At 48.7% G+C, this 24,710-nt stretch overlaps 2 protein-coding genes and 1 long non-coding RNA gene across 6 annotated transcripts in view; 2 read left to right on the forward strand and 1 right to left on the reverse strand.

The window, feature by feature from the left end:
• Nucleotides 1–9,605, forward strand: part of CFAP52 (cilia and flagella associated protein 52) — a 38,457-nt gene extending 28,852 nt beyond the window's left edge. For 3 of the 4 annotated variants that reach the window (XM_047757453.1, XM_047757455.1, XM_047757456.1), the window contains 4 exons: nt 1,781–1,932; nt 4,460–4,562; nt 7,571–7,682; nt 9,223–9,605. In XM_047757453.1, coding sequence (XP_047613409.1) covers nt 1,781–1,932; nt 4,460–4,562; nt 7,571–7,682; nt 9,223–9,398 — 543 coding nt within the window. In that variant the 3' untranslated portion in view covers nt 9,399–9,605. Of the gene's footprint in view, nt 1–1,780; nt 1,933–4,459; nt 4,563–7,570; nt 7,683–9,192 lie in introns of all 4 variants that reach the window. The other variant, XM_047757454.1, reaches the window with a different exon arrangement.
• LOC125114263 (uncharacterized) lies at nt 6,862–12,557 on the reverse strand. Its single transcript, XR_007131746.1, has 3 exons — nt 12,498–12,557; nt 7,580–7,689; nt 6,862–7,356 (listed from the first exon to the last, which is right to left on the reverse strand). It is a non-coding gene; the product is annotated as an uncharacterized LOC125114263 (long non-coding RNA).
• The window catches only part of USP43 (ubiquitin specific peptidase 43), a 57,149-nt gene continuing 44,420 nt past the window's right edge, over nt 11,982–24,710 (forward strand). Inside the window, 3 exon segments of the mRNA XM_047757452.1 lie at nt 11,982–12,415; nt 12,418–12,632; nt 20,182–20,313. Of these exon segments, the coding sequence (XP_047613408.1) occupies nt 12,124–12,415; nt 12,418–12,632; nt 20,182–20,313 (639 nt within the window). The 5' untranslated portion in view covers nt 11,982–12,123.

Below are 24,710 nucleotides of genomic sequence, written 5' to 3' on the forward strand. Positions count from 1 at the left end.
TCTTTTTTTTTTTTTTTGTCTTTTTTCTAGGGCCGTACCCGTGGCACATGGAAGTTCCCAGGCTAGGGGTCTAGGCCAGGGATGGAACCCGCAACTTCTTGGTTCCTAGTTGGATTCGTTAACCACTGAGCCACCACAGAAACTCCCCAGAATCTTTTCTAAATAGCCCTTGAGGTAGAGCAGCTGCCTCCATCAGGCACTAATTCGATTTTTTTCCGACTGTACAAGGAGCCATGCAGGACCAAATTAAGATTTTGATGAAATGTTCCCATTGTGGCTCAGCAGTAACAAACCTGATCCAACAAGGATCCATGAGGTTGTGGGTTTGATCCCTGGCCTCATTCAGTGGGTTCAGGATCCAGCGTTGCCGTAAGCTGTGGAGTAGGTTGCAGACTCCACTCGGATCCAGTGTTGCTGTGGCCGTGGCTGTGGCTGGCAGCTGCAGCTCCAGTCCGACCCCTAGTCTGGGAACTTCCATATGCCATGGGTGTGGCCCTAAAAAGCCAAAAAAAAGAAAAAGAAAAGATTTTGATGAAACTCTGAAGTACATCAGAAAACAGAGTTCTAATAACATACACGCATAAATATATTTGTTCACAGAAAGGACATTACAGATCTGAAAGCGTTCCAAATGGAATTGAGCTAGGAATCCACGTTGGTGTTTGACCAGACTTCGTTTTTTTCAAAAACCATAGTTTTAGGGAGTTCCCCAGTGGCATCACACATTAAGGATCTGGCATTGTCCCTGCGGTGGCTCGGGTCACTGCTGTGGCAAGGGTTTGATCCCTGGCTCCGGAACTTCTGCATGCCGCAGGGGCCGTCAAAAAACCTGAAACAAAACAAACAACAAAAAAGAAGCTGTAAGCATCTGGCTGCATTATTGGGTTTTCTGGTAGAGTTGTGACAAAGCGTTTATCCGGTGTAGGACCTGCTCTAATAACCAAATACCTTTCCTTTTACTGATTCCTTTTCTGACAGTTAGGGCGTCCTGCTGACAGTGTGGAAATTGTGTGTTGACGTGGTTCTATCACCTATGCATCTCATTTCAAGGTAGCAAAGGACCGTTGGTACTTTTAATGAAAGTGTATATTGGCTTCGATGGGCTTGAGAACCACTGATTGTATTTTTTATTTTGTTAATATTATTATTATTATTATTTTGCTTTTTAGGGCCGCACCCATGTCATATGGAGGTTCCCAGGCTAGGGGTCGAATGGGAGCTGCAGCCTCTGGCCTACACCACAGCCACAGCAACACCAGATCCGAGCCGCGTCTGCAACCTACACCACAGCTCCCGGCAACGCCGGATCCTTAATCCACTGAGCAAGGCCAGGGATCAAACCCACAACCTTATGGATCCTTGTTGGATTCATTTCTGCTGCACCACAATGGAACTACTTTTTAAAAAAATTTTTAATTTTTAAATTTATTATTTTTTATTTACATTTTATTTATATATTTATTTATTTTGCTTTTTAGTGCCACACCCGTGGCATATGGAAGTTCCCAGGCTAGGGGTCAAATCAGAGCTACAGCCGCTAGCCTACACCAGAGCCACAGCAACAAAGGATCCGAGCTGCATCTGTGACCTACACCACAGCTCACTGCAACGCCAGATCCTTAACCCACTGAGCGAGGCCAGAGATCGAACCTGCATCCTCATGGATACTAGTTGGATTCGTTTCCGTTGAGACACGACGGGAACTCCTTTTTTTTTTTTTTTTAAACCCTTTTTAAAAGTCCCAAGTTGGAATCGAGAGCCTGTGCTTTGTGGCTTCCAGGTGAGAGTGTGGCAGATAGGCCACCAGACCCAGAAGCTGGAGGAGGCGCTGAAGGAGCACAAGTCCTCCGTGTCCTGCATCAGGGTCAAGAAGAACAACGAGGAGTGCGTCACGGCCAGCACGGACGGGACCTGCATCATCTGGGACCTCGTGTGGGTACCAGCGGTGGGAGGACGGAGCTGCCCGGATCTCAGCAGTTCTAGCATTTGACTGAGCTTGCGGGACCACTCAAAGGGAGGAAACCTTATTTCAGGCAACAGTAAAGGGCTGTTCCTCTGAAGCCTTTCGTCTCCAGGACCGTTCAGGGCTTGCAGATACGGGTAGGAAGGGTAGAGGTCCAGGAAGAGCTGGATGTTAGGAATTTCTGGGCAGGTACGGAAGTGGCTTTCTGCATACACAGGGTGAGGCCAGTTTGATTTGCACGAATGCAACTCTAAGAATTCCCCCCAGAGGGGAGAAAGGCATGATGTAAGGGGTGCAGGCAGTTCCTCTGGTCACCCCTGCAGTCCAGTCAGGCCCGGAATGAGCCCGGCCCTAGGGGTGGGAGTGGGGCAGTGGCGCCCACGGGCCATGTGCTTGGGGACCAGTTATACTGTGAGTGCTGTTACCCTGTAGGGTGCTTGACCCTAAGCTAACTGGACCAAAGCAGGTGAATTTGACTGTTGGAGTAATTCATAGGATTTTCAAGGATGCTTTTTTTTTCTGGCTATAAGCGTGTTTGTTCTGTGTGTTTTGTTTAGAATTTTATGCTATTCTTCTAACCCCTGTCCTGGGCAAGCACCCCTCTACCACTAAGATGCCTCACTTCCATATATAACTGCATCAGAAAGACTTGAATAAGTACAGAGATGGGGGAAAAAAGAGAGAGTTGTGTAGATAGATAGCTAGGCAGACAGATGGATAGGTTTGCCATAAAGAGATACTGCAGAAAGAATATGAAATTTTCTTCTTCTTCTTCTTCTTTTTTTTTTTTTTGGTCTTTTTTAGGGCTGCACTTACGGCACGTGGAGGCTCTCAGGCTAGGGGTCCAATTGGAGCTGCAACTGCCAGCCTACAGCTACAGCAATGCCAGATCCTTAACCCACTGAGTGAGGCCAGCGACCAAACCTGCATCCTCATGGATACTAGTCAGATTCATTTCTGCTCAACCATAACGGGAACTTTTTTTTTTTTGTCTTTTGTCTTTTTAGGGCCGAACCCGCGGCTTGTGGAGGTTCCCAGGCTAGGGGTCTAATTGGAGCTGTAGCCGCTGGCCTACACCAGAGCCATCGAAACGTGGGATCTGAGCCGCGTCTGCAACCTACACCACACCTCACAGCAACGCCAGATCCTTAACCCGCTGATCAAGGCCAGGGATCGAACCTGCCACCTCACGGTTCCTAGTCGGATTCATTTCCGCTACGCCACGATAGGTACTCCTGAAATGTTCTTGACTGTAGAGAAGAGAGTGGAATTAAAGACAGAGGCAGGACACTTGTTATTTAATACATTAAAAAAAACCAGGAGTTCGCTTGTGGCACAGTGGGTTAAGGATCCGGCATTGCCACAGCTGTGGCAATTGCAGTGTGGATTCAGTCCTTGGCCTGGGAACTTCCACATGCTGTGGGTGCAGCAAAAAAAAAAAAAAAAGAAAAAGAAAGAAAAGAAACAACCAAAGCAAAAGCAAATCCCTGTCTCCGGGCTCTGTGTGTCTCTAACTTTGCCATGCACGCCGGTCAGCTGGGGATCTAACTAATATGTCGATCTTGATTGAGTAGGTCTAGTGCTGTGCCTGAGATTCCGCATTTCTGACAAGTGGCCCTGGTGCTGGTCCCAGGACCACCCTTGCAGCAGGTGTTCAACCTGCACCCGAACTTCCCACGGGGAAACTCCATCGCTAGAAGGATAGGTCAGAACTTGCTTCTGTGGATGGTTCGGGACCGACTCAAAGCCTTAAATCCTCCCCGTTGTGCAGCAGGAATATTTGGTTAATGTCTGCATTTCAAAATCTTCTAAAAATGCTTAGCTCAGGCACCCTATTTGAAAACTTCCGCAATAAGAAGAAACTGTTCAGAAGGTGGTTTTTGTTTTTGTATTTTTTGAAAAGTCCAGTGCACTATGCATGGCACTGGGAAGCCCTCCTGTGTGTTTTGTTTTTGTTTTTGTCTTATTTTGTTTTTAGCCAGTAGAGCCTGACCTGTGAAATGGCCACCCAGCCACATGGTCTATAGAAAGAAAAGTGATATTTACTTATTTTTCAGTATCGTATCCAAAGCAGTGGTTTTCAACGTACTGTGCCCGGGACAATCAATGGGATGCTGATGAAAATGCAGAACTATTGGCCCGATCCCTTCCTACTGAGTCCAGATCCCTAGAGAAAAGGCCCAACCATACCCATTTTTAAAAATCCTTCCCCTGCAACTTCCTCTCTGCTCATAGGGCCCTTCACTCCAGAGTGGTGGCCTCGGGAAGAAAGTCCCATGTGTGGAAGACGGCAGGTTGGCCCTGAGTTGAGGCTCTGCTGCTTCCGTCTCACCGGACCTTGAGGCGTCCTGTTGGGTTCTGCGCTTTGTCTTTAGAAAAGGGCCTGATGCTGAGTGGGGTGGGCGGAGTAACAGGAAGTCTATCTGGGATAAATCACCCAACCCAAATCTAAGCTTTACCAAGTTGCGTTTCAGAGCTTTGGGATCTATTTTTCAGTCGTCTTAGGAGGAATCAGATGATCCTGGCCAACACCTTATTCCAGTGTGTCTGTTACCACCCGGAAGAGTTCCAGGTCATCACCAGCGGGACAGACAGAAAGGTAAGAGTCAAGATCTTGCTGGTACAAGAGAAAAGCAGAGACGCATCGTGGCTCTGGAGTCAAGCCGCACCAGTTCAAAGGACAGGTTAGCTGGTGACTCGCCGTGTGACCCACCGGGTCACTTTGGAAAAGCGATGTAAGTTTTTGGGGCACCCTTGCTGCCTTATCTGCAGAATGGAGGGGATGATACCGCTGACCTCACGGAGACGCTGGGAGGATTAACGTCAGGCTGACTGTACAGCAGGGACCTGGCGCACAGCGGGTACGCCGTGAGTGTTGGTTTTGCTTATGAGGAAACATCTAAGGCTGGAAGGGACTCACTGAACCCAAACCAGTTGTCACTTTGATCAAATTCAAACTGAATGACAGTAGAGCCCTTCATCGCTCATCACCCTATCATCTCATCTCTTGGGGTTCCCTGGTGGCTCCGCAGGTTAAGGATCGGGCATTGTCACTGCTGTGGTTCAGGTCATGGCTGTGGCACAGGTTTGATCCCTGGCCCAGGAACCTCGGCATGCCGAGGTGCAGCCTCTTTAACTGGGCTGGCCGTGTCCTTGGTGAAAGCTGGCCGTTCTTTTGGGGGGAATGTTCCCCTTAGAGCGAGTGAGAGGCCTCAGGAGAGAGGCCTGTGGAGGGGCAGAGAGGCGGGGGTGTCTCCCACCTGCCAGCTGTGTAGATCAGCCAGATCTCAGCCTAATTACCTGCACATCCAATTACTGAGTCTGAATTCCCCTAATTTAGACTTTGAGATGACTTTGAGATAACGGAGGAGGAAGGAGGTTGCGCATGTGCCTTTTTGCCAGCTACGGGCTAAGTTGATGGAGTTAAAATTATAAAAATGTTGTGGGAAAAATACTAGAAGTGCCTTGCTCCCCCCCGCAACCCCCCAAACTAGCATCTAGGAGCGGGATGGGACTTCTTCCTGTTTAAGCTTCCCGGGGGGGCTGGGAATTCCTGCCGAAAGACACTCTGTCATAAAAATCCAAGGAATGCTGCCTGGTCCAACCAGGATTTGCCTGATGCAGACAGAATGTTCTGGGAGGGTGTAGAAGGCTGCCTCCCCTAGAGTCTCTGTACCTTGTTAGTGTCTTTGCGTCTCATCCGCCTGAATGAGCCTACCCCCAACCATGTTTGTGGTCTAAATGGGCTTCCTCTTGGAACTGGGGTGGGAGGGGTATCAGGGAGTTCGCCACACATCACAATAGATGCTTTGACATGCAGCTTACAGCATTTCTAAATCAGCCTGTGACATCTGTCATATTCTAGGTGTCAGCCAATGGGACTTGCAGCAGACTGTTCCCCTCTTATTTGAATTTTGACCATAAATCGGTCAGCCTGCTCTGAGTGCTGGGCCATGACGGTGTCCCTGCTGTCATGGAGCTCACTTTATGCATTAATTGTGGGGGGCGGGTGTGGAACTGGACAGTATGCATGTAAGTGAACCCATAAATACACAAGATAGTACTAGACAGTGAAAGGTTCTAAAATATACAGAGCAAGTTACAGAGTAATGGCCGGGAGAAGGAAGTGGCTTTAGACAGGATGCTCGGCAGGTCTCCTTAAAGAGGTGACATTTGAGCCCCAGGAGGGCCTCTCCATGCTTTGATCTTGGAGAAGCCCATCCCTGGCAGAGGGCCCTTGGAAAAGCCCAGGAGAGGCTCACTTTGGCTTCTTTGGCCAAGAACGCTGGTAGCCAAGCACCATGACCTCTATGGATGCAACTCCTGAGGAGCTAGGATTCTGCCCTGCTTTTAGACTCCTCTGTGCTTTTACTATGAAAACAGAACATTGTGTTAATGTGTCCAGTAGCAGTAGAAATTATAAAGAAAAAATAATTAAAGAAAAACTTAAATAGCGTGCAGTCTCTAGCTAAATTCAGAGGAATACAGACTCTTGGCGTTGTGACTGGGACCCAGCAAAGCTTCCATCAACATGACATAGGAGTTCCCGTCCGTGGCTCAGCGGAAACGAATCTGACTTGCATCCATGAGGACGCAGCTCCGATCCCTGGCCTTGCTCCATGGGTTAAGGATCCAGCGTTACCATGAGCTGTGGTGTAGGTCACAGACGTGGCTCAGATCTGGCATTGCTGTGGCTCTGGTGTAGGCTGGCAGTTGCAGCTTCGACTGGACCCCTAGCCTGGGAACCTCCATATGCTGAGGGTGCAGCCCTAAAAAGACAAAAAAAAAAAACCAACAAAGAGAAAGTTCTGGGTGACATGATACCCAAGTTGTCACTCCCCATTCCTGGTCAAGTGCTCTTTGTGTAGAAAGAAGTTGTCTTTTTGAATCGGTTGTACATTTATGAGGTTCAGTGTTCAAAACGTAGACAGGCAGTCTATGCAGAGGAAAATCTTCCTTAAGCCCCGTCTCCTTTCCACTCCTCACCTAGTTCCCTGGCCGGGGAGAAGGGGTGGGGGGGGGGGTGGCGATATTATCAGTTTCTGTTTCAGCCTGGCCCTGAGGACTGTCCCTTTGCTCTGAGGCAGACGAGAAGGTTGGGACGAGGGGAGGGATGAGGACGACAGAGGGCCAGCCACAGGGAGAAGGGACCTGCTAAGGCTCGGCCCCCGGAGCTCTCAGCGCTGCTCATCCCCCAAGCCCAAGGAAGGGACAGCTTTCCCCTCCCACCAGGCCTGCAGGGAGCCTCACCCTCCTCCTTTCCGTCCCTGGGTGGGAAAGTAGGTGCAGGGCTGTTGGCGTCTTTCCTTTCAGCTTTGCCTCAGGCTCAGGCTGCTTGGTGGAACCCAATGCACTTTCTGTCGCCATCCGGTTCACCAGCATATCAGCAGCTCCTGAAATAGAATGCAAATGTAAAAACCACTACTAAAAATATTAAAATGATTTCTCCAGCCCCTGCTTTAGTCTATTTATAATTTCCGCCCGCTCTATCATCCCGGGATGTATTCTGCTGCCTGCTATATAAAGGAGAACCCTCTTTTGTTAGCATGTGTGTGGATGATTCCACTGAGCTGAACCCTGTCTCCATGCATCTTCCCCGAATTCCAGATTGCTTACTGGGAAGTATTTGATGGGTCAGGAATCAGAGAGTTGGATGGTTCCCTGTCCGGCTCGATCAATGGCATGGATATCACGCTGGAAGGAGTGCACTTTGTCACAGGTGAGTCCTGGGGGAAGAAAAGAAAGCCAAGCCCGGCTTATTTAAATGGGGCCATGGACCCTGCAGGCGGGAGGCTGCTGGAAATAAGCACAGCAGGGTCTAAAGGCCATGTGGTTAGATTCCACCTGGACGCTGCAGCAGAAGTAGCTGGGAAAGAAAGAGGCACAAGTCACATTTCATTGAGAGGGAACTTTGCACCCATGAGCCTTGGAGTCACAAATAAAAGCTAAGCTTCCACTGCTTTTTTTTTTTTTTTTTTTGTGGTGGGCAGCAGTGATAGAAAAGGGCCTTTAGGAGTTCCCGTCGTGGCTCAGTGGAAACGAATCTGACGGGCATCCATGAGGACATAGGTTCGATCCCTGGCCTTGCTCAGGGGGTTAATGATCTGGCGTTGCTGTGGCTGTGGTGTAGACCAGCAGCTACAGCTCCGATTCGACCCCTAGCTTGGGAACCTCCAAACGCCTCAGGTATGGCCCTAAAAATACAAAAAAAGAAACAAAACAAAACAAAAAAACAACAAAAAGAAAGAAAGAAAAAAAAATGAGCCTTTAAATAGGCCAGGCTCAGGAGCTCTCTTGTGTCACAGTAGGTTAAGGGTCTGACATTGTCACTGCAGCAGCTTGGGTCGCTGCTGTGGTGCAGGTTCAGTCCCTGGCCCAGGAACTTCATATGCTGCGGGTGCAGCCAAAAAAAAAATTTTTTTTTTTTTGGTCTTTTTGCTATTTCTTGGGCCTCTCCCGCGGCATATGGAGGTTCCAAGGCTAGGGGTCGAATCAGAGCTGCAGCCACCGGCCTACGCCAGAGCCACAGCAACGCGGGATCCGAGCTGCGTCTGCAACCTACACCACAGCTTACGGCGATACCGGATCGTTAACCCACTGAGCAAAGGCAGGGACCGAACCCGCAACCTCATGGTTCCTAGTCGGATTCGTTAACCACTGCGCCACGACGGGAACTCCAAAAAAAATTTTTAATAGATAGGCAGATAGATAGGTAGATAGATAGGCTGGGCTGTCCAGCCTCCCTTGCTCTGCTGTCTTCTACCAGGAGCCTTAAATGCCAAGCTCTTCAATCAGCCTCTCCGGGGCACTTCCCACACAGCGTGTCTACTGGAAGCGCATCAGTCTCATTTCTTGTCAGCCTCTTGGACCCTTTAGGACATGAACAAGTTTATGTTCCAGCCAGTTAAAGGTTCACAAATACATGACTTCAAGCGTGGTATAACATCAGAGACAGGCTCCTCTCCCTCACGCATGCAGACGCATCGTCTGTGTAACTTACAGTGAAAAGACCCAAAGGAACTACACCAAGATGTTACTACTGGTGACCTCGGGAGGTCAACTCTTTATATTGTCTCCAACACTTACTGCAACAGACCTAGATGTTTTTGAGGATTAACGAAAAGAAGTCTTATACAGATAGGTGTTTCTTTAAAAGTGGCATATGGGAAATGTATTGAAAACGATCCAGTTATTTAAAATCGGGACTGTTGGGCTTTTCTCTCTTGCAGCAGTGCCACACAACTGATGGTCTTTTGCAGGGGGGAACGACCATCTGGTCAAAGTATGGGATTACAATGAGGGCGAAGTGACCCACGTTGGGGTGGGACACAGCGGCAACATCACCCGTGTCCGGATAAGTCCAGGAAATCAGTACATCGTTAGCGTGAGTGCCGACGGGGCCATTTTGAGGTGGAAGTACCCGTTTCCCTCGTGAAGCAGCAGCGACCTCCTGGCTTTGCAGCATCGCGTGTGGCCCTGCTGAAGACTGAGCTTAAAGAACTCCAAAACTAGTCTTGGTTTCTCACGTCTGTGTTTTTGTCCTTTGGTCAAAATGTTCTATCTATGAATCTCTCCTTCCCTTTACAGCATGCATTTTACGTTCTTAAATTGTACATTAAACTTGAAATGTGTTCAAGAATAATTAGTCCAGACTGTAATTCAAAGTTTGTTTTGTTTTGTTTTTTGTTTTTTGTTTTTCAGGGCTGCACCTGCGGCACATGGAGATTCCCAGGCCAGGGGTCTAATCAGAGCTGTAGCTGCCAGCCTGTGCCAGAGCCACAACAACGTGGGACCCGAGCCGCGTCTGCGACCTACACCACAGCTCACGGCAATGCTGGATCCTCAACCCACTGAGTGAGGCCAGGGATCGAACCCGCAACCTCACGGTTCCTAGTCGTATTCATTTCCGCTGCGCCATGATGGGAACTTGCAAAGGTTTTTTTTTAGTGATAAGTCCCCCTGTCTTTGGTTCCCTGTCATAATCGCTATTCTCTGACTCTGCAAACCCCTCAGCCCTTCCTCAGAATTTGTCCACAGATAAGCATTGCTGCTACTCTAAAAATAAGGAAGGCGAATTTACCTTCTTAATCAGCATTTCATTGGTCAAGCTGCCTGGGGCAAGACTGTGGGTTTGAAACCAGATCTTGGGTGGATTTCGTTTTGTTTTAATTTTCTAATACTCCGCTTTTTCCTTTGTAAAGCAGGAATACCTGCTCTGAAAGTTAATGTGAGAATTAAGTGAAATAATCTATTAAAGGATCAGCAGAATTCATGACACAGAGTAAAAGTGAAATATGAATTATGGTGCTTTTTAAAAGAAAATGTGTAGGAGTTCCCGTCGTGGCTCAGTGGTTAAGGAATCTGACTAGGAACCATGAGGTTGCGGGTTCGATCCCTGGCCGTGCTCAATGGGTTAAGGATCCGGTGTTGCCGTGAGCTGTGGTGTAGGTCGCAGATGCGGCACGGATTCCACATTGCTGTGGCTCTGGCATAGGCCTGGCAGCTACAGCTCCAAATTAGACCCCTAGCCTGGGAACCTCCATGGGAGGGCCATGGGAGCGGCCCTAGAAAAGACAAAAAGACAAAAAAAAAAAAAAAAGAAAAGAAAATGTGTATTGGGGGTGCTTATCAAAGATAAAATTTCACAGATGCTTTTCCGGAGTTGGCCATTAGATCTTTCTCCTTGGCTTACCTTTCGAAGGGCAAGGGAGTGGACCTTTTGGGTATTGACCATCCAACCAGGTACCCTTTTCCAGGGAGAGTAAATCATGGCATTTTCCAGAAACACTTCAAGTCGCAATTCACAGTACCGTCTTTTGTTCTGGGTATATTCTTTAACTAATGCTGCTAGCTATTTATTTACTTATTTATTTATTTATTGCATCAAGTAACCACCCTGCTCTATATGACACAGCAAGGTGGATATTTAATAAATGACGACTGCTTATCAAATAATAAGTCACATTTCAGGGCGATAATAATGCATCCTGCTGATCTCTTGCTGAACTAGAAATTGATGAGAAATTCACTTTTCAGGACTTTTCCTGTTTAATTATAAACCTGACCTTTACAGGATAAAGTGAGCGGAGGCCCCCGGGATTACCAGGGAGTCAAGGGCGGGGCGATGCCACGCCAATTCTTATTGGGCAACATTTCAGCCCGGATTTTGCGTTCAGGAGTGAAATCAAGACTGCGTAGGGGGCGCGCCCGGGAGAAGGCAAACTTCCTGCTAAGCAAATACTGAGGTTGGAAAGAGCCGAGCTGCGAGCTGCGGGGTTGGCAGGCCGCACGCAGATTCGGGCTGAGTTCCGGTTTCTCTGCTTAAGGGTCTGTGGCCTCAGCCCGCTGCGTTGACCTCTCTGAGCCCGTTTCTCCAACCAAAGCGGGAATAATCAAGTCTCGCTGGCAAGTCCTTGTGAACTCTACCCTAGTCTGTAATGTAAGCAAGCAAACCACAACCGTTTCGGATGTTTCTTCAGGGGGCCCTACGGAGATTGCCAGTTCTGGTTCCCGGCAAAGGCTCCGTCTCACCCGCCGGCCAGACGGGCTGGGAGGAGGTGGCGCCACCTGTCCGCCCGCACCTGAGTCTGGCGAGCAACCGGCGCTGCAGAAGCCGTCCCCACCCCCTGCACCGCTCCCTGCGCCCGAGGCTGCGCTTTGGGGATTCTTCCTTGCCCTTCCCTTCGCGTTCGCCTGGGCGAAATTACAAGAAACTTGGAAAGAGCCAAGGTTTTGCAATTTACGAGGGCGTTCATATTTACCATGCCTTTATTATTTTCACAGCCGGAAGGCTGGGAGGGGAACAGGAGCAGAGGTTAAATTCAGGTCGGTAGGTTTGCCCGAGGTGAGGAAGGGGGAGAGAGAACCTGAGCTCGGCGCCCCCGGGCTTTTATTCCGGCTCGGCGCGGCGGGGGCGGGACCCGGCGGGGTGCGGCGGGGCGCTGCCGGGGGCCGGGCCTGCGGCCGGATTCCCGCGTGGGGCGGGGCCGGCCCCGCCCTTGGCTCCGCCTCCGCCCCCGCCCCGCCCGGTCCGGTACACCTGGCCCGCAGGTAGCCGGCGCCCTGGTGCCTCTCGGAGCCTGGAAGGGCCTGGTGACCGCTCCTCCGCCCGCGGCTCAGGGACTGGCCACTCCGCTCCGGGAGGGGCGCCAGAGGGAGCCATGGACCCGGGCGCGGGGGCCGCGGCCGCGGAGGGGCCGCCCGCGCCCCGGCCCAGACGCCGCCGCTCCCTGCGCCGCCTCTTCAGCCGCTTCCTGCTGGCGCTGGGCAGCCGCTCCCGCCCCGGGGACTCACCGTCCCGGCCCCGGTCCCAGCCTCCTCCGGGACACGACGATGGCGACGGGGAAGGGGGCTTCGCGAGCGCCCCAGGAGCGGATCCAGCCGCGCACGGAAGCCCCGGGGAGGAGCGCCCGCCGCGACCCCAGCCCCAGCTTCCCGCCGGCGATGGGGCGCGGCCCCGGGAGCGCAGGGCTTGAAGAACCACGGCAACACCTGTTTCATGAACGCCGTGGTGCAGTGTCTCAGCAATACCGACCTGCTGGCCGAGTTCCTGGCGCTGGGGCGCTACCGGGCGGCGCCGGGCCGCGCCGAGGTCACCGAGCAGCTGGCGGCGCTGGTGCGCGCGCTCTGGACGCGCGAATACACGCCCCAACTTTCAGCCGAGTTCAAGGTAGGCAGCGCCCAGCGGCCTCCAGCTTTCGCCGCCCGGCGGCAGCCGCGTTCCGGCCCTTCTGGTTTCCCTTCTGAAACATGTGTGCTCCATCAGGAAAGGTTCTCGGGGACTTCTTTCGATGTCATTTACCCGTTTAGCCTCAGGTGATCGCTTTTGTTTGGGGTCGATTAGTGTGTTACCGCTTGAGAGGGGTAAGTGCAAAGAGCTAGTAGATTTGAGTGTGTTCAGCGTTTTTGCGTTCAACACACATTAGCTGAAGCAGGGATGTAGTCGTAACGCCAGGGATGGAGTTTCCAGTCTAGAGGGGTGCAATGCGAGGGGTTGGACATCGAAAGCTAAGCCGTGGGAGGAAGGAGGTGAATGATGAGAAGGACGCAGCCAGGTCAGGATGGAGGAATGACCTGGGGAGATGAAGCAGTTAGGTACAAGGGCCAGAGGGCTGAAGGAGCTGAGAATTGGAGGCTGGAAAGAACGAGGGTGGCTGTTGCCCAGAGGAGTGGAATGGGGTGTAGATGAGGATGGCCAGACCGTATAAGGTTTTGGAGACAGCGGTGAGGGGGTTGGATTTTATTCTAAGCCCTGTGGAAGCTGAGAACCTGTGTGCCAGGTCCTGCACTGAGTGCCGCAGGGGAGAGGTAACGGGTGTGCCCTGTCAGAGATGGCATCCTTTTATTTAGTGTGAATTAAATCCCCTAAGTTTGTATCCTTGGATCACAATCTACTTACTGGGGATGCTGCAGGGTCATGAGGCTTTGGAAGTTGGGAGTATCACTTCACCCAGGATTAAAGCCAGGTGTTTGTTTGGGGTCTCAGCTGGATCAAAGCGTCCTGATAATTGACGTGCGTGGCTGGCTTCCTGCTAAAAAACCACAGTTCTGTGCCAAGAGCTGAAGCTCCCCGGAGACTAGGGATTGTTGTTCTCGGGGGGAGGGCGAACTTGTCAGTGTTCATTCCACAAGCATCACCGCTCTTGGGTTTCAGCCTGAGAAAGCAGTCCTTGCCACGTGACCCACCAGGGTGCCAACCCTCACCCTCCTCTCTCCTGCTTCCACTAGGGAAGTGCTGTTCTGCAAGAGTCAGCGGGTCACATGGATGTCAGTGGGTCAGATCTTTTGGCATCATTCACTTTTTAAATGTGAGAGACAGTATCCTCTAGCGGTTAAGGGCAAGGTCTTTGTGACCTTGAGCAAATTACTAAAATCAGCTGTGCCTCAACTTTCCTCGTCTGTTCCCATGGGGCTCCAGTGGTACCTACCTTCTGATGGGGTTGCTGAGAGCATAAGATATGTTAATTATACCTCCTCACCTGCTGGGCGCCTTTTCTTACTGGATACACTCTCAAATTAGTAGTCACCCTCCCCGACTCACCTGGATTTCCTGTCCCTCTCCTGCCCTCACATCTCTAGGGCCAAGAAGCTCCCTGCGAGCCTTGGGAATTGAAAAACAATCCAATTATTAATATGTTAATGAAGGTGATGTGGTCCAGGGGTACCTGGGATGTTGCAGGAAGGCAGCCTTGGAGAGAGTCCAGAAGGATGGCGGAATCTGGGCTTTTAAACCCTGTGGGTTGAAATCCACCTGGGCTCCTCTTCTTTTACAGATGAGAAAACATTCATTCAACACATGTTGAGTGTCCAGACACTGCACAGGAGCATGGAATACCTGTGGGGTGATGAGTATAAAACCTGTTCCTGGGACTCCTCTCCAGCAGCTTATAGGCCAGCGGGGAGAAATGGATGTTAGTGAAATAATGCCACAGGCACATGATAAGAACTGGTGACAGGTGCTTCGAAATAAAGATGCTAGACAGAATGGCAGTTCTGGTAGGAAGATGTGATTGTTTGGGGGAGGTGGGGTGAGGGGGGGGGCAGGCAGGCTCCCCAGGAGAGGTGACCATCGAGTTGAGTTTTGAAGGATGAAGGGGGGAACTCAGGACATGGGAGGGTGGCCATGCCAATTACTGAGGGGCCTTCCAGGCTGGGCAGAATAAATGAATGATAAAATGAATTAATGAATGGATGTAACACAGAGATCGTTGTTACTAAGTGAAGTAAGTCAGAAAGAGAAAGTCAAATACCGTATGAGATCACTCATATGTGGAATGTAAAATATGGCACAGATGTACCTATCTACAAAACGGAAACCGACTCACAGACCTGGAGAGCAGACGGGTGGTTGTTGCCAAGGGGGAGAGGGAGGGAGTGGGATGGCCGGGGAGTTTGGGGTTAGTAGGTGCCAACTGTTACATTTAGGATGGATAAGCAATGAGGTCCTGCTGCACAGCACAGGGAACTATGTCCAGTCACTCGTGATGGAACATGACGGAGGATAATGTGAGAAAAAGAAGGAATATATATGTACGGCTAGGTCACTTTGCTGTGTAGCAGAGATTGACAGATCGTGGTAAATCAACTGTACTTTAATAAAACATGTTTAAAATGAATTAATGAAAGCCTGTGTGGCTGGGGGTAGGACTGGAGGATTGGTTGGGGACAAACCTCAGAAGGTAGTGGAGACGAGTTTGGTCTTTTTTTGTCTTTTGTCTTTTGTCTTTTTAGGCTGCACCTGCGGCATATGGAGGTTCCCAAGCTAGGGGTCGAATGGGAGCTGTAGCTGCTGGCCTACGCCAGAGCCACAGCAATACCAGATCCAAGCCGCATCTGCGATCTACAGCACAGCTCATGGCAACGCCAGATCCTTAACCCACTGAGCGAGGCCGGGGATGGAACCTGTAATCTCATGGTTCCTAGTCGGATTCGTTCCTGCAGGGAACGCTGAGTTTGGTCTTTAAGAGGGATGGTTAGCTTCAGAGCGAGGAAGGGAGTGAGTTGAGAGGGCGCTGGCATGCTGGAGTGAGTTACCCAGCCCAGCCACGCAAATCGGGGGGTGGGGGGATGGGGTTGTGGTGCTGCCCCTTCCTGAGCCCTGAGTCACCCAGCCTCCCACAGACAGCGGGGACCACTCTTTGTTTTAACAGCCAACGAATAAATACATTTTAAAAAATCCCACCCATGGTATCATTCATAATACTTTGCTTTTCAAATGATTTAATTAGATATGTATAAATGTAAAAAATTGAAAAGTGCTAAAATGTAAAGAAAAAAAAAGAAGATCTTTGGAGTTCCTGTCGTGGCTCAGTGGTTAACAAATCCGACTAGGAACCATGAGGTTGCGGGTTCGATCCCTGTCCTCGCTCAGCAGATTAAGGATCTGGCGTTGCTGTGAGCTGCGGTGTAGGTCGAAGACATGGCTCGGATCCCATGTCGCTACAGCCTCTGATTAGACCCCTAACCTGGGAACCTCCATGTGCCGCAGGAGCGGCCCCAGAAAAGACAAAAAAAAAAAAAGAAAGAAAGAAAAATTAAAAAAAATAATAATAATAAGACCTGGAAAGCCCCCCCTCTCAAAGCAACCCTCATAAACATGTTTGATGTGCTTTAAATCCTATATGAATAGTTGGAAATCCTAGTTTTGTATTCTGCTTTTTCCATGTACGTATTATCATCAGACTGTCTCCTGGTCATTAAAATATTCTATAAAACTGGTGATGATTGGATAATGTTTCATGAAGTGAACCAATCCCTAGGGAGCCAGTTAGAGACGGACGGTACACCTTTCCAGCTCTCACACTGCAGTGGAAACTCTTGTATCCGTATCAGAGTCCTCAGCTCTGGTCCTTTCCTTATGCTTAATTCCTGGCAGTGAAATTACATGATCCAAGCAAAGACGACTCTTTTGTTCTTTTTAATGTTTCTTGCTTTCCATTTGTTTTTGTTGTTGTTATTTCTGTTTCTTTTAAAATCAACTCTTTTTTTGAGGTATACATTATGGACTGCGAAATGCACCCATGTAAAAAAATCGAGTTATATTTGCGATACAACATGGTGGATGGTACACAACATATCAGTGTGGTGGATTTGTGTCTGCAATATGATTGATAGTCATCCGTAGCATCAGTGAACACCTCTATCTCATCACGGAATTAGCGTCTCTTCCAGTGTGGGAGACAATTACGATCTAGTCTCTAGGCAGGCTTAATAGCATAAGACAGTTCTGTCGTCTGCATCCACTCGACAGGTGCACCTCCTTTTACTGCCCTCTCTTTACCAACTGCAGGTCTGTGGCAAGCCCGAGATGGGCCAGCCTGTGTGTGCCAATTTTCCCCACAGCGTTTGCTCACTTTGTGTCTCTGTGTCACCTTTTCAGACTCTGTCATGGTTGGCATATTTGTTATAGTGATCTGTGACATTACCATGGTCATTGTTTGGGGGCTCTGTGAACTGCGCCCCTGGAAGGCGGTGAACTTAATAAATGCTGAGTGTTCTGACAGCTCCACCGACTGGCCACGTCCCCGTCTCTCGCCTTCTCCTTCTCCTGGGGCTTCGCGCTTCCAACACGCACAGTATTGAAACTAGACCAGTTAATAACCCTACAGTGCCCTCTGAGGGTCCCAGGGAAAGAAAGTCGGGCGATGTGGCACATGTCATTACTTTAAGAAATGGACAACCTCCTGCAGCCACCCCCCTGATCAGTCAGCAGCCGTCGACATTGAGGCTAGACCCAGCACCAGCAAAAGATTGGACTCCCTGAAAGCCCAGCTGATGGTTAGCATTTTTTAGCAGTACATTATTTTTCATAGTTTTTTTTAAAGACATAATGCTGTTGCGTACTTAAAAGAGTACAGTATAGTGTAAGTGTAACTTTTTTTTTTGTCTTTTTAGGGCTGCACCTGCAGCACATGGAAGTTTTCAGGCTACAGGTCGAGTCAGAGCTACAGCTGCCGGCTTACACCACAGCCACAGCAACACCAGGTCCAAGCCACGTCTTCAAGCTGCACCCCAGTTCACGGCAACACCGGATCCCCAACCCACAGAGCAAGGCCAGGGATCGAACCCGCATCCTCATGGATACTAGTCAGATTCATTTCCACTGCGCCACAATGGGAACTCCCTAAATGTAGCTTTTATGTGCACTGCAACCCCCCAAAATTTGTGAGACTTGCTTTGTGGCGATGTTTGCTTTATCCCGTGGTCCGGAACCAAACCCACAATACCTCTGGGTTCTGCCTGTGCTGTGTATTAGTCTCCAGGACTTATTTATCCGCTGGTCGCAGGGATACCCCCTGCGACAACATCTCTCCCATTTCCCCACCCTCGGCTCCTGATACCCACTCTTTTACTTTCTGCTTTTCCGATTTCGCTTTTTTCAGATTCGTCCGCTCTTTGTAGTCCTCTGTCTATTGCACGTAGCATAATGTTCTCATGGTCCAGCTCATGTTGTTGCAAATGCAGCATTTCTTTTCTCAGGGCTAAGAAAAAAATGTAAGTGTACAACCTGAAGAGTTTCGACATGTGGCTGTGTCATCACCATGCCAATTTTAAGTATTTATTGTTTTTTAGTTTTTAGATCAACGTTATTGGGCTTCTTTTTTGACTGTGACTGCAACATACAGAAAGTCTCGGGCCAGGGATCGAACCCATGCCACAGCAGCAACCTGAGCCACAGCAGTGACACCACCAGATTTTTAACTTGCTGCAAGGCCAGAGAATTCGTTGGCTTTCATTCTTTTTAATACCCACACTGACAAATTTCTTTCCAAATAATTATATTGTATCAAGTTTTAGATACACCAGCAACCATATTTTCCTAAGTATAGGAGAGTCGCTCTTATTAGTTTATTAAACCAAAAGAAGTAGCATCTGGGTCCTTTGGTGTGTGGCTTTGATAAGGAGGGAGGTGTTGGATCATTCCATGCTTTCGTACTTGTTGTAAGACTGCTCTTGGCATTGTCGCTTCTTGTGCTTTGTCTGTCCATTCTGCCTTGTCTTACTGTTCTTTTTTTCTTGTTTCTAGAAGTTCCTCCACCCTCGGCATATTTGCTGCCACTGTTTTCTCCCAACTCTCTCCTTCTCCCTACTGAAAGTTTTAGATTTGTTTATTTCATGCCTGTTGATAAACATTCTATGTCCTTCTAGTTTTTCTGTGGCTATATTAAGGATTTCAGCCATCTGGAATTTATCTTAGCTCATGTGCTTGAAGATCCGTTTTAGACCAGGAATTTTTTTTTTTTTTTTTGTCTTTTTGCCATTTTTTCCGGCCACTCCTGTGGCATATGGAGGTTTCCAGGCTAGGGGTCGAATTGGAGCTGTAGCTGCCAACCTATACCACAGCCACAGCAACGTGGGATCCGAGTTGCATCTGCAACCTACACCATAGCTCACGGCATCTCGGATCCTTAACTCACGGAGCAAGGCCAAGGATCAAACCTGCAACCTCATGGTTCCTAGTCGGATTCGTTAACCACTGCGCCACAATGGGAACTCCTAGACCAGGAATTTTAGACACACATGATGCCTGAGTGATACACTGGAGGTGCTGCTTTTTTAAAAACAAGGGCATCTTCATTACGTATATGTTTTGGAAGTTCTGGACAAAACAGTAAGATCCAAAATGGAAATGAAGTAAAAAATATTGAACAGAAGGAAAATTATGAAACGGTTTTAGAAATCCACATTTTAGAATTACAGCTGTTGCTAATGGAGTCAGGTACAAGGTAGAAAAAGTCAAAACCTGACCCATATAGAAACATATACAAATGAGATTTCATTCCTAAGAATAAGCAGATATGTGAAATAATTAGGAATACTTCTTAAAACAAATATGTTATAAATTGTCAGTGGTGAGAGGAAGACACACAAGCACGCACACATACACATAGATAGAGCCATATCATATTGCAGAGTAGAAATACCAAATATTGCCATTCATCCTTCCCAAGTTAGGCTTTAGCTTTTTTTTTTTTTTCCTTGTCTTTTTGCTTTTTCTGGGGCTGCCCCCGCGGCATGTGGATCCCTGGCCCCACTCAGTGGGTTAAGGACCTGGCGTTGCTGTGGCTGTGATGTAGGCTGGCAGCTGTAGCTCCGATTCATCCCCTAGCCTGGGAACTTCCATATGCCGTGGGTGTGGCCCTAAAAAGACAAAAGATAAAATAAAATAAAATAAAATAGGAATGAAGGACTGGCTCAAACATTTGGTGGTCTGAGCACTGAAAGAGAGGTCTCTGTTTCCCAAATTTCATTCATGTTAGGAAGAGGAACTGAAGGAATGATGTTTATGGCATTTAAGGAAGGGATCAGATCCGAACTGCAGTTGCAACCCAATGCCAGATCCTTTAACCCACTCTGCTGGGCTGGGGATCGAACCTGCATCCCCGCGCTCCAGAGATGCCGCTGATACTGTTGCATCACAGTGGGAGCTCCGACCCTGTGGGTGTTCCAATGACAGGATATATATTGCCAGTTGTTCTGGAACAAATGATACCTCCTCCTATACAGAGAACCTTCAGCTTTGGGGGACATTCCCCCCCCCACCCCCCGCCCCCGCACAAAGGACAGACTGCAGCAGGAAGGAGCAAATCTCAACCCACCTTGTTTCTGAGTTGCCATCCCGCCGGTTGGGGCTGGATCCCCACCTTGTGTGGGCTGGGTGCTTCTAGGCCCTTACTTGGATGCTTAAAAGGCCAAAGTGGCTTTCTTGTTCCTTTCAGAATGCTGTCTCCAAGTACGGCTCTCAGTTCCAAGGCAACTCTCAGCACGACGCCCTGGAGTTCCTGCTCTGGCTGCTGGACCGTGTGCACGAGGACTTGGAGGGCTCGGCCCGGGGCCCGGCCAACGACAAGGTCAGTCACCCTCCAGACCCTGCACTGTGTTTGATTTCCGTTTTTTTTTCCCTGGACGACGCACTCGAGTCTCAAAACGCAGTCTTGGAATTCAGATTTGCGTGTTCTGGTTCTGGCACACGAACTACTGTTCCCTGCTCCCCCTCTTAGTCCCGTTTGTTTTAGAGAAGCGTTTCCTCCCCCTACAGTCACGCAGCCTCTTTAGTCCCAGTGATGGAGCGAGCAGGCTTTCTGTTCAGTTTAAAGTTTGAAAAATATATCCTTTTTGTCACTATTCTGTGCCTTAGTCTCATCATCTGAGGCCCCGAGGGCGTGGCTTACTATTTTCAGGTGTTACCATTTTAATTCCACCCTTATCTTCACACTTATCCTACAGATCAAGCGATCCCCAATCTTTTTTTTTTTTTTTCCAGGCACAGATCCCCAATCTTTTACATGTGTGCACTCAGCATTCCTAGATTTGGAGTTCCCCTTGCAGCTCAGCCAGTTAAGAACACCTCGACTAGTGTCCGTGAGGATGCAGGTTCAATCTCTGGCTTTGCTCAGTGGGTTAAGGACCCAGCGGTGCCGTGTGCCGTGAGCTGTGGTGTAGGTCAGCAGCTCCAGCTCTGATTTAACCCCTAGCCTGGGAACTTCCATAAGCCACGGGTGTGGTCCTCAAAAGCAAAAAAGTTAAAAAAGCATTCCCAGATTTGGATGAAACCTCAGATCTTTGGAAGTAAGAAAACCCTTCCTATCCCTTCGGAAGTAATAGCCCCAATTGATTGATACATCAGCTGTGTTCTCTACGGCTTTGCTAAATATCGCTCAAGGGTGGGCTCTGCTCTCAGGCTGTCCTTTCAGCTCCCACTTGAGAAAGCACAAGTGAGTGACGTTATTATGCCATGAGCAACGTTACTATGACATCATCCATGAAGGATCTGCCGTAATTTAAAAAACGTTTCACAAGCTTTGGTAATTGATCAGATGCACGTTGCTTCGGCTGTGTCTTGAAACTGATCCAGATGCAGCTGTAAGAACTGCTTTCCTTGTCTTTTTGTTTATGTGTTTGAAATCTGGACATTTTATTCCCATTCCTCTTGTGAATCAATTAAAAAGCCCCTTGGAAGTGTCTTTCCACCGTCACCTTCCCACCCTTACCTTATCTGCTCAGAGATCATTATTCTAGAGTACTCAAGATGGAATGGCAAAATACGGCACAAATGAACATATCTATGAAACAGAAACAGACAGGCATAGACAACAGACTTGTGGTTGCCTTGGGCGGGGGTGGGGAAGGGATGGGTTGGGAGTTAGGGCTTAGCAGATGCAAGGTGGTGTTTATAGGACGGATAAACAGCAAGGGGTCCTGCTGAACAGTGCAGGGAGCTATATGCAATATCCCATGATAAACCGTAGTGGGAAAGGATATTAAAAAAAAGAGTATATTTATATGCCGAATCACTTTGCTGGACCCCGGAAAGTAAAACACACAGCACTGTAGATCAACTATACATCAATAAAATAGTTTTTAAAAAATAAAATACAAAAATAAATAGGGGCGATCGAATGGCAGTCCGAGTTCTGTAGGATGAATGACTCTAGATACCTAGAGATTATAGTTAATAACCCTGTATTTCGTGCTGGAAATCTGCTAGGAGAGCAGGTGTTAGGTGCTGTCACCACACACAAAAAAGGCGAACGATGTGTGGAGATGGCTGTGTTGATTGGCTGGACTAAAGCCACCATTTCACTGCGTAGCTGTACGTCACATCATCATCTTGCACCCCTTAACTATTTTGCAATTCCGTTTTTATTTTTATTTTTGCTCTTTAGGACCACACCTGCAACATATGGAGGTTCCCAGCCTATGCCACAGCCACATCAGATCCAAGCCCTGTCTGGGACCTGCACCACCGCTCATGGCCACACAGGGTCCTGAACCCCCTGAGCGAGACCAGGCCTCGAACTCAAAAACCTCATGGTTCCTAGTCAGATTTGTTTCCGCTCTACCTCGATGGGAACTTCTGCAATTCTTATTTAAAATGAAATGGCTCGGGAAGCTGAGTCATTTTTTTCCCCCTTAACTTGTCCAGGTAGCCAACTGTTACCTTTTTTTTCTTTCTCTTTTAAAATGATGAGTTGCCACTTTAAGAAAGGGAGCACAAAAAAAAAAAAAAAAAAGAAAGGGAGCACATAGCCATTTATGTCTTGAGTAAGAATAGACCTATTTTAAACAGCAATATAATGTGGACGCTAAGAGCTTGACAGAGTTGCAAAATCAGCTCTGGGGTCTGAGACAGCAGATTGCCAGTGCATGGAACAGGGAAAATGCTGTGTGTCCTCAGAGCACATCTTATAGGGTTCCATGCAGTATGAGGAGCTGCTGTCATTTGTGGGGTGTTGCCAGAGTTATGGTCCCCATTTTATATATGAGTAAACCAAGAAGCAGAGGGGGGGTCACCTTCCCAAAGCAGCACAGCTTAAGAAGAATCAGGGTCAAAATTCAAGTTCAGGGGGTCTGGCTTGCAAGACTGTTTTCTTATTTTATTTTATTTTATTTTATTTATTTTGTCTTTTTGGCATTTCTTGGGCCCCTCCCACGGCATATGGAGGTTCCCAGGCTAGGGGTTGAATCGGAGCTGTAGCCGCTGGCCTACACCAGAGCTACAGCAATACGGGATCCGAGCCCTGCCTGCAACCTACACCGTAGCTAACGGCAACGCCAGATCCTTAACCCACTGAGCAAGGCCAGGGATCGAACCCGAAACCTCATGGTTCCTAGTCAGATTCGTTAACCACTGTGTCACGACGGGAACTCCTGCTTTCTTATTTTAAAAAAACCACCCCATTCACCCCCGAAACACACAGATGAAACAAAGCAAAAACATCACCAGGCAGAACCTGGGAAGACTCAGCATTCCGAGGTTAAGGTGGTTTCTCTGGGTCGTGGGATTAAGAGTGATTTTCCTTATGTGTGCAGTGATTTTTCTGTTTCTCTAATTCAGACCCTGTTAGTTGTAGGTGACAGAAATTAAACTGGGTCCAACTTTAGGAGAGGGCATTTATTGGCTTTTAGAACTTAGAAGTCTGAGGGTAGATCCGGCTTCAGCTAAGACTGGCTCCAAGGACTCAAATGATGTCACTAGGTCTTAGGCCCTCTCCTTTATCTCTTGTCTCTCTCTTCATTTTCAGATTGGCTCTACCCATATAGTGCTATGCTCATATAGTCTTTTTTACTTGGGATTCCAGAAAAAGCCCAGGAAGGAATCTGTCTTATTTAGCTTGGCTCACATGTCCGTTCCTGGGCAGGTATCCAGTAGGATGGACTATTCTGATTGGGCACTTGGGGTCCCACGCCTGTGGGATGAACTCCCCCAAATCACAGGGCCAAGGAAGGATTCTATAGAATTGGAACAGGTTGCTTCTCCCGAGAAAAGCCAAACAGATAAACATGTTATGATCTTAGCATGAACGCATTTTGAAATCAGAATGATGTCTTAGAAAAGAGAGAGACTGTTTTTTGAAATTCGGTATGTGCGGGGTGTCTCACGTGATGCTTTTCCTGGCTTATTTCACTACTGACACGTAGGAGACCCTTCATAAGCGCTTGAATGGTTGAATAAATTAAGTAGCTCTCATGCTTTAAGATGAAGAGATAACACGGGTTACAGTTAATGGAAATTTTGGTGAAGTTGTCCAAGGTCCCTCGATTTCTACCTTGGAAAGAGAATCGACCCCAAGTCTGTCTATTTCAAAGCCAGTGTGCTGGATCCTTTTCCTTCTCATGATTCCCCCACCAGGGGAAAGAGGAGACCCGGGTGCCTTGTCCTTCTGGCTGCGTCTAGAAACGGCTCCTTGACCTGTTTTCCCCTCCTCCCCACTCCCTGACTGCCAGGCAGCTCATTCTACCTGGAAAGTAGGAGGGATAAACAGCCTTCTCAGTTCCTTTCAGTCTTCCTCTCTTGTCCCTTTGTGGCAGGAAAAAGGCATTGGGCTTATGGGTGGGGAAGAGCACAGAGAGGTGACGTAACTTGCCCCAGGTCACACAGCAAGTAAGAGGGTGAGCCAGGATCCAGATCTAGAAAATGCGAATCTAGTCCAGGGCTTCTTAGCCTCAACCCTTTTGTCACTGGGGCCCAGGTAATTCTCTGTTGGGGGTGGGGGGCGTCCTGTGCACTGCAGCATGGGTGGCCTCCCTCTACTTAATGAGATCCCGGTGGCACCCCAATTGTGCTTGACAACCAAAAATGTCTCCAGATGTGGCCAGATGTGCCCTGGGGGGCCAAAGCGTTCCCCAGTTGAGAACTTCTGCTCGGGGGCGGGGGGGCCCTTTGCTCCCCTCCACAGCACAGCACCCCCAAACCTTTCTTTAAGATGATGTTGAGCTTATTTAAGCCAATAATTCTTCGCAACTT

Source organism: Phacochoerus africanus, chromosome 14 (genome assembly GCF_016906955.1).
Source record: "Phacochoerus africanus isolate WHEZ1 chromosome 14, ROS_Pafr_v1, whole genome shotgun sequence".
Taxonomy (NCBI): Eukaryota; Metazoa; Chordata; class Mammalia; order Artiodactyla; family Suidae; genus Phacochoerus; species Phacochoerus africanus.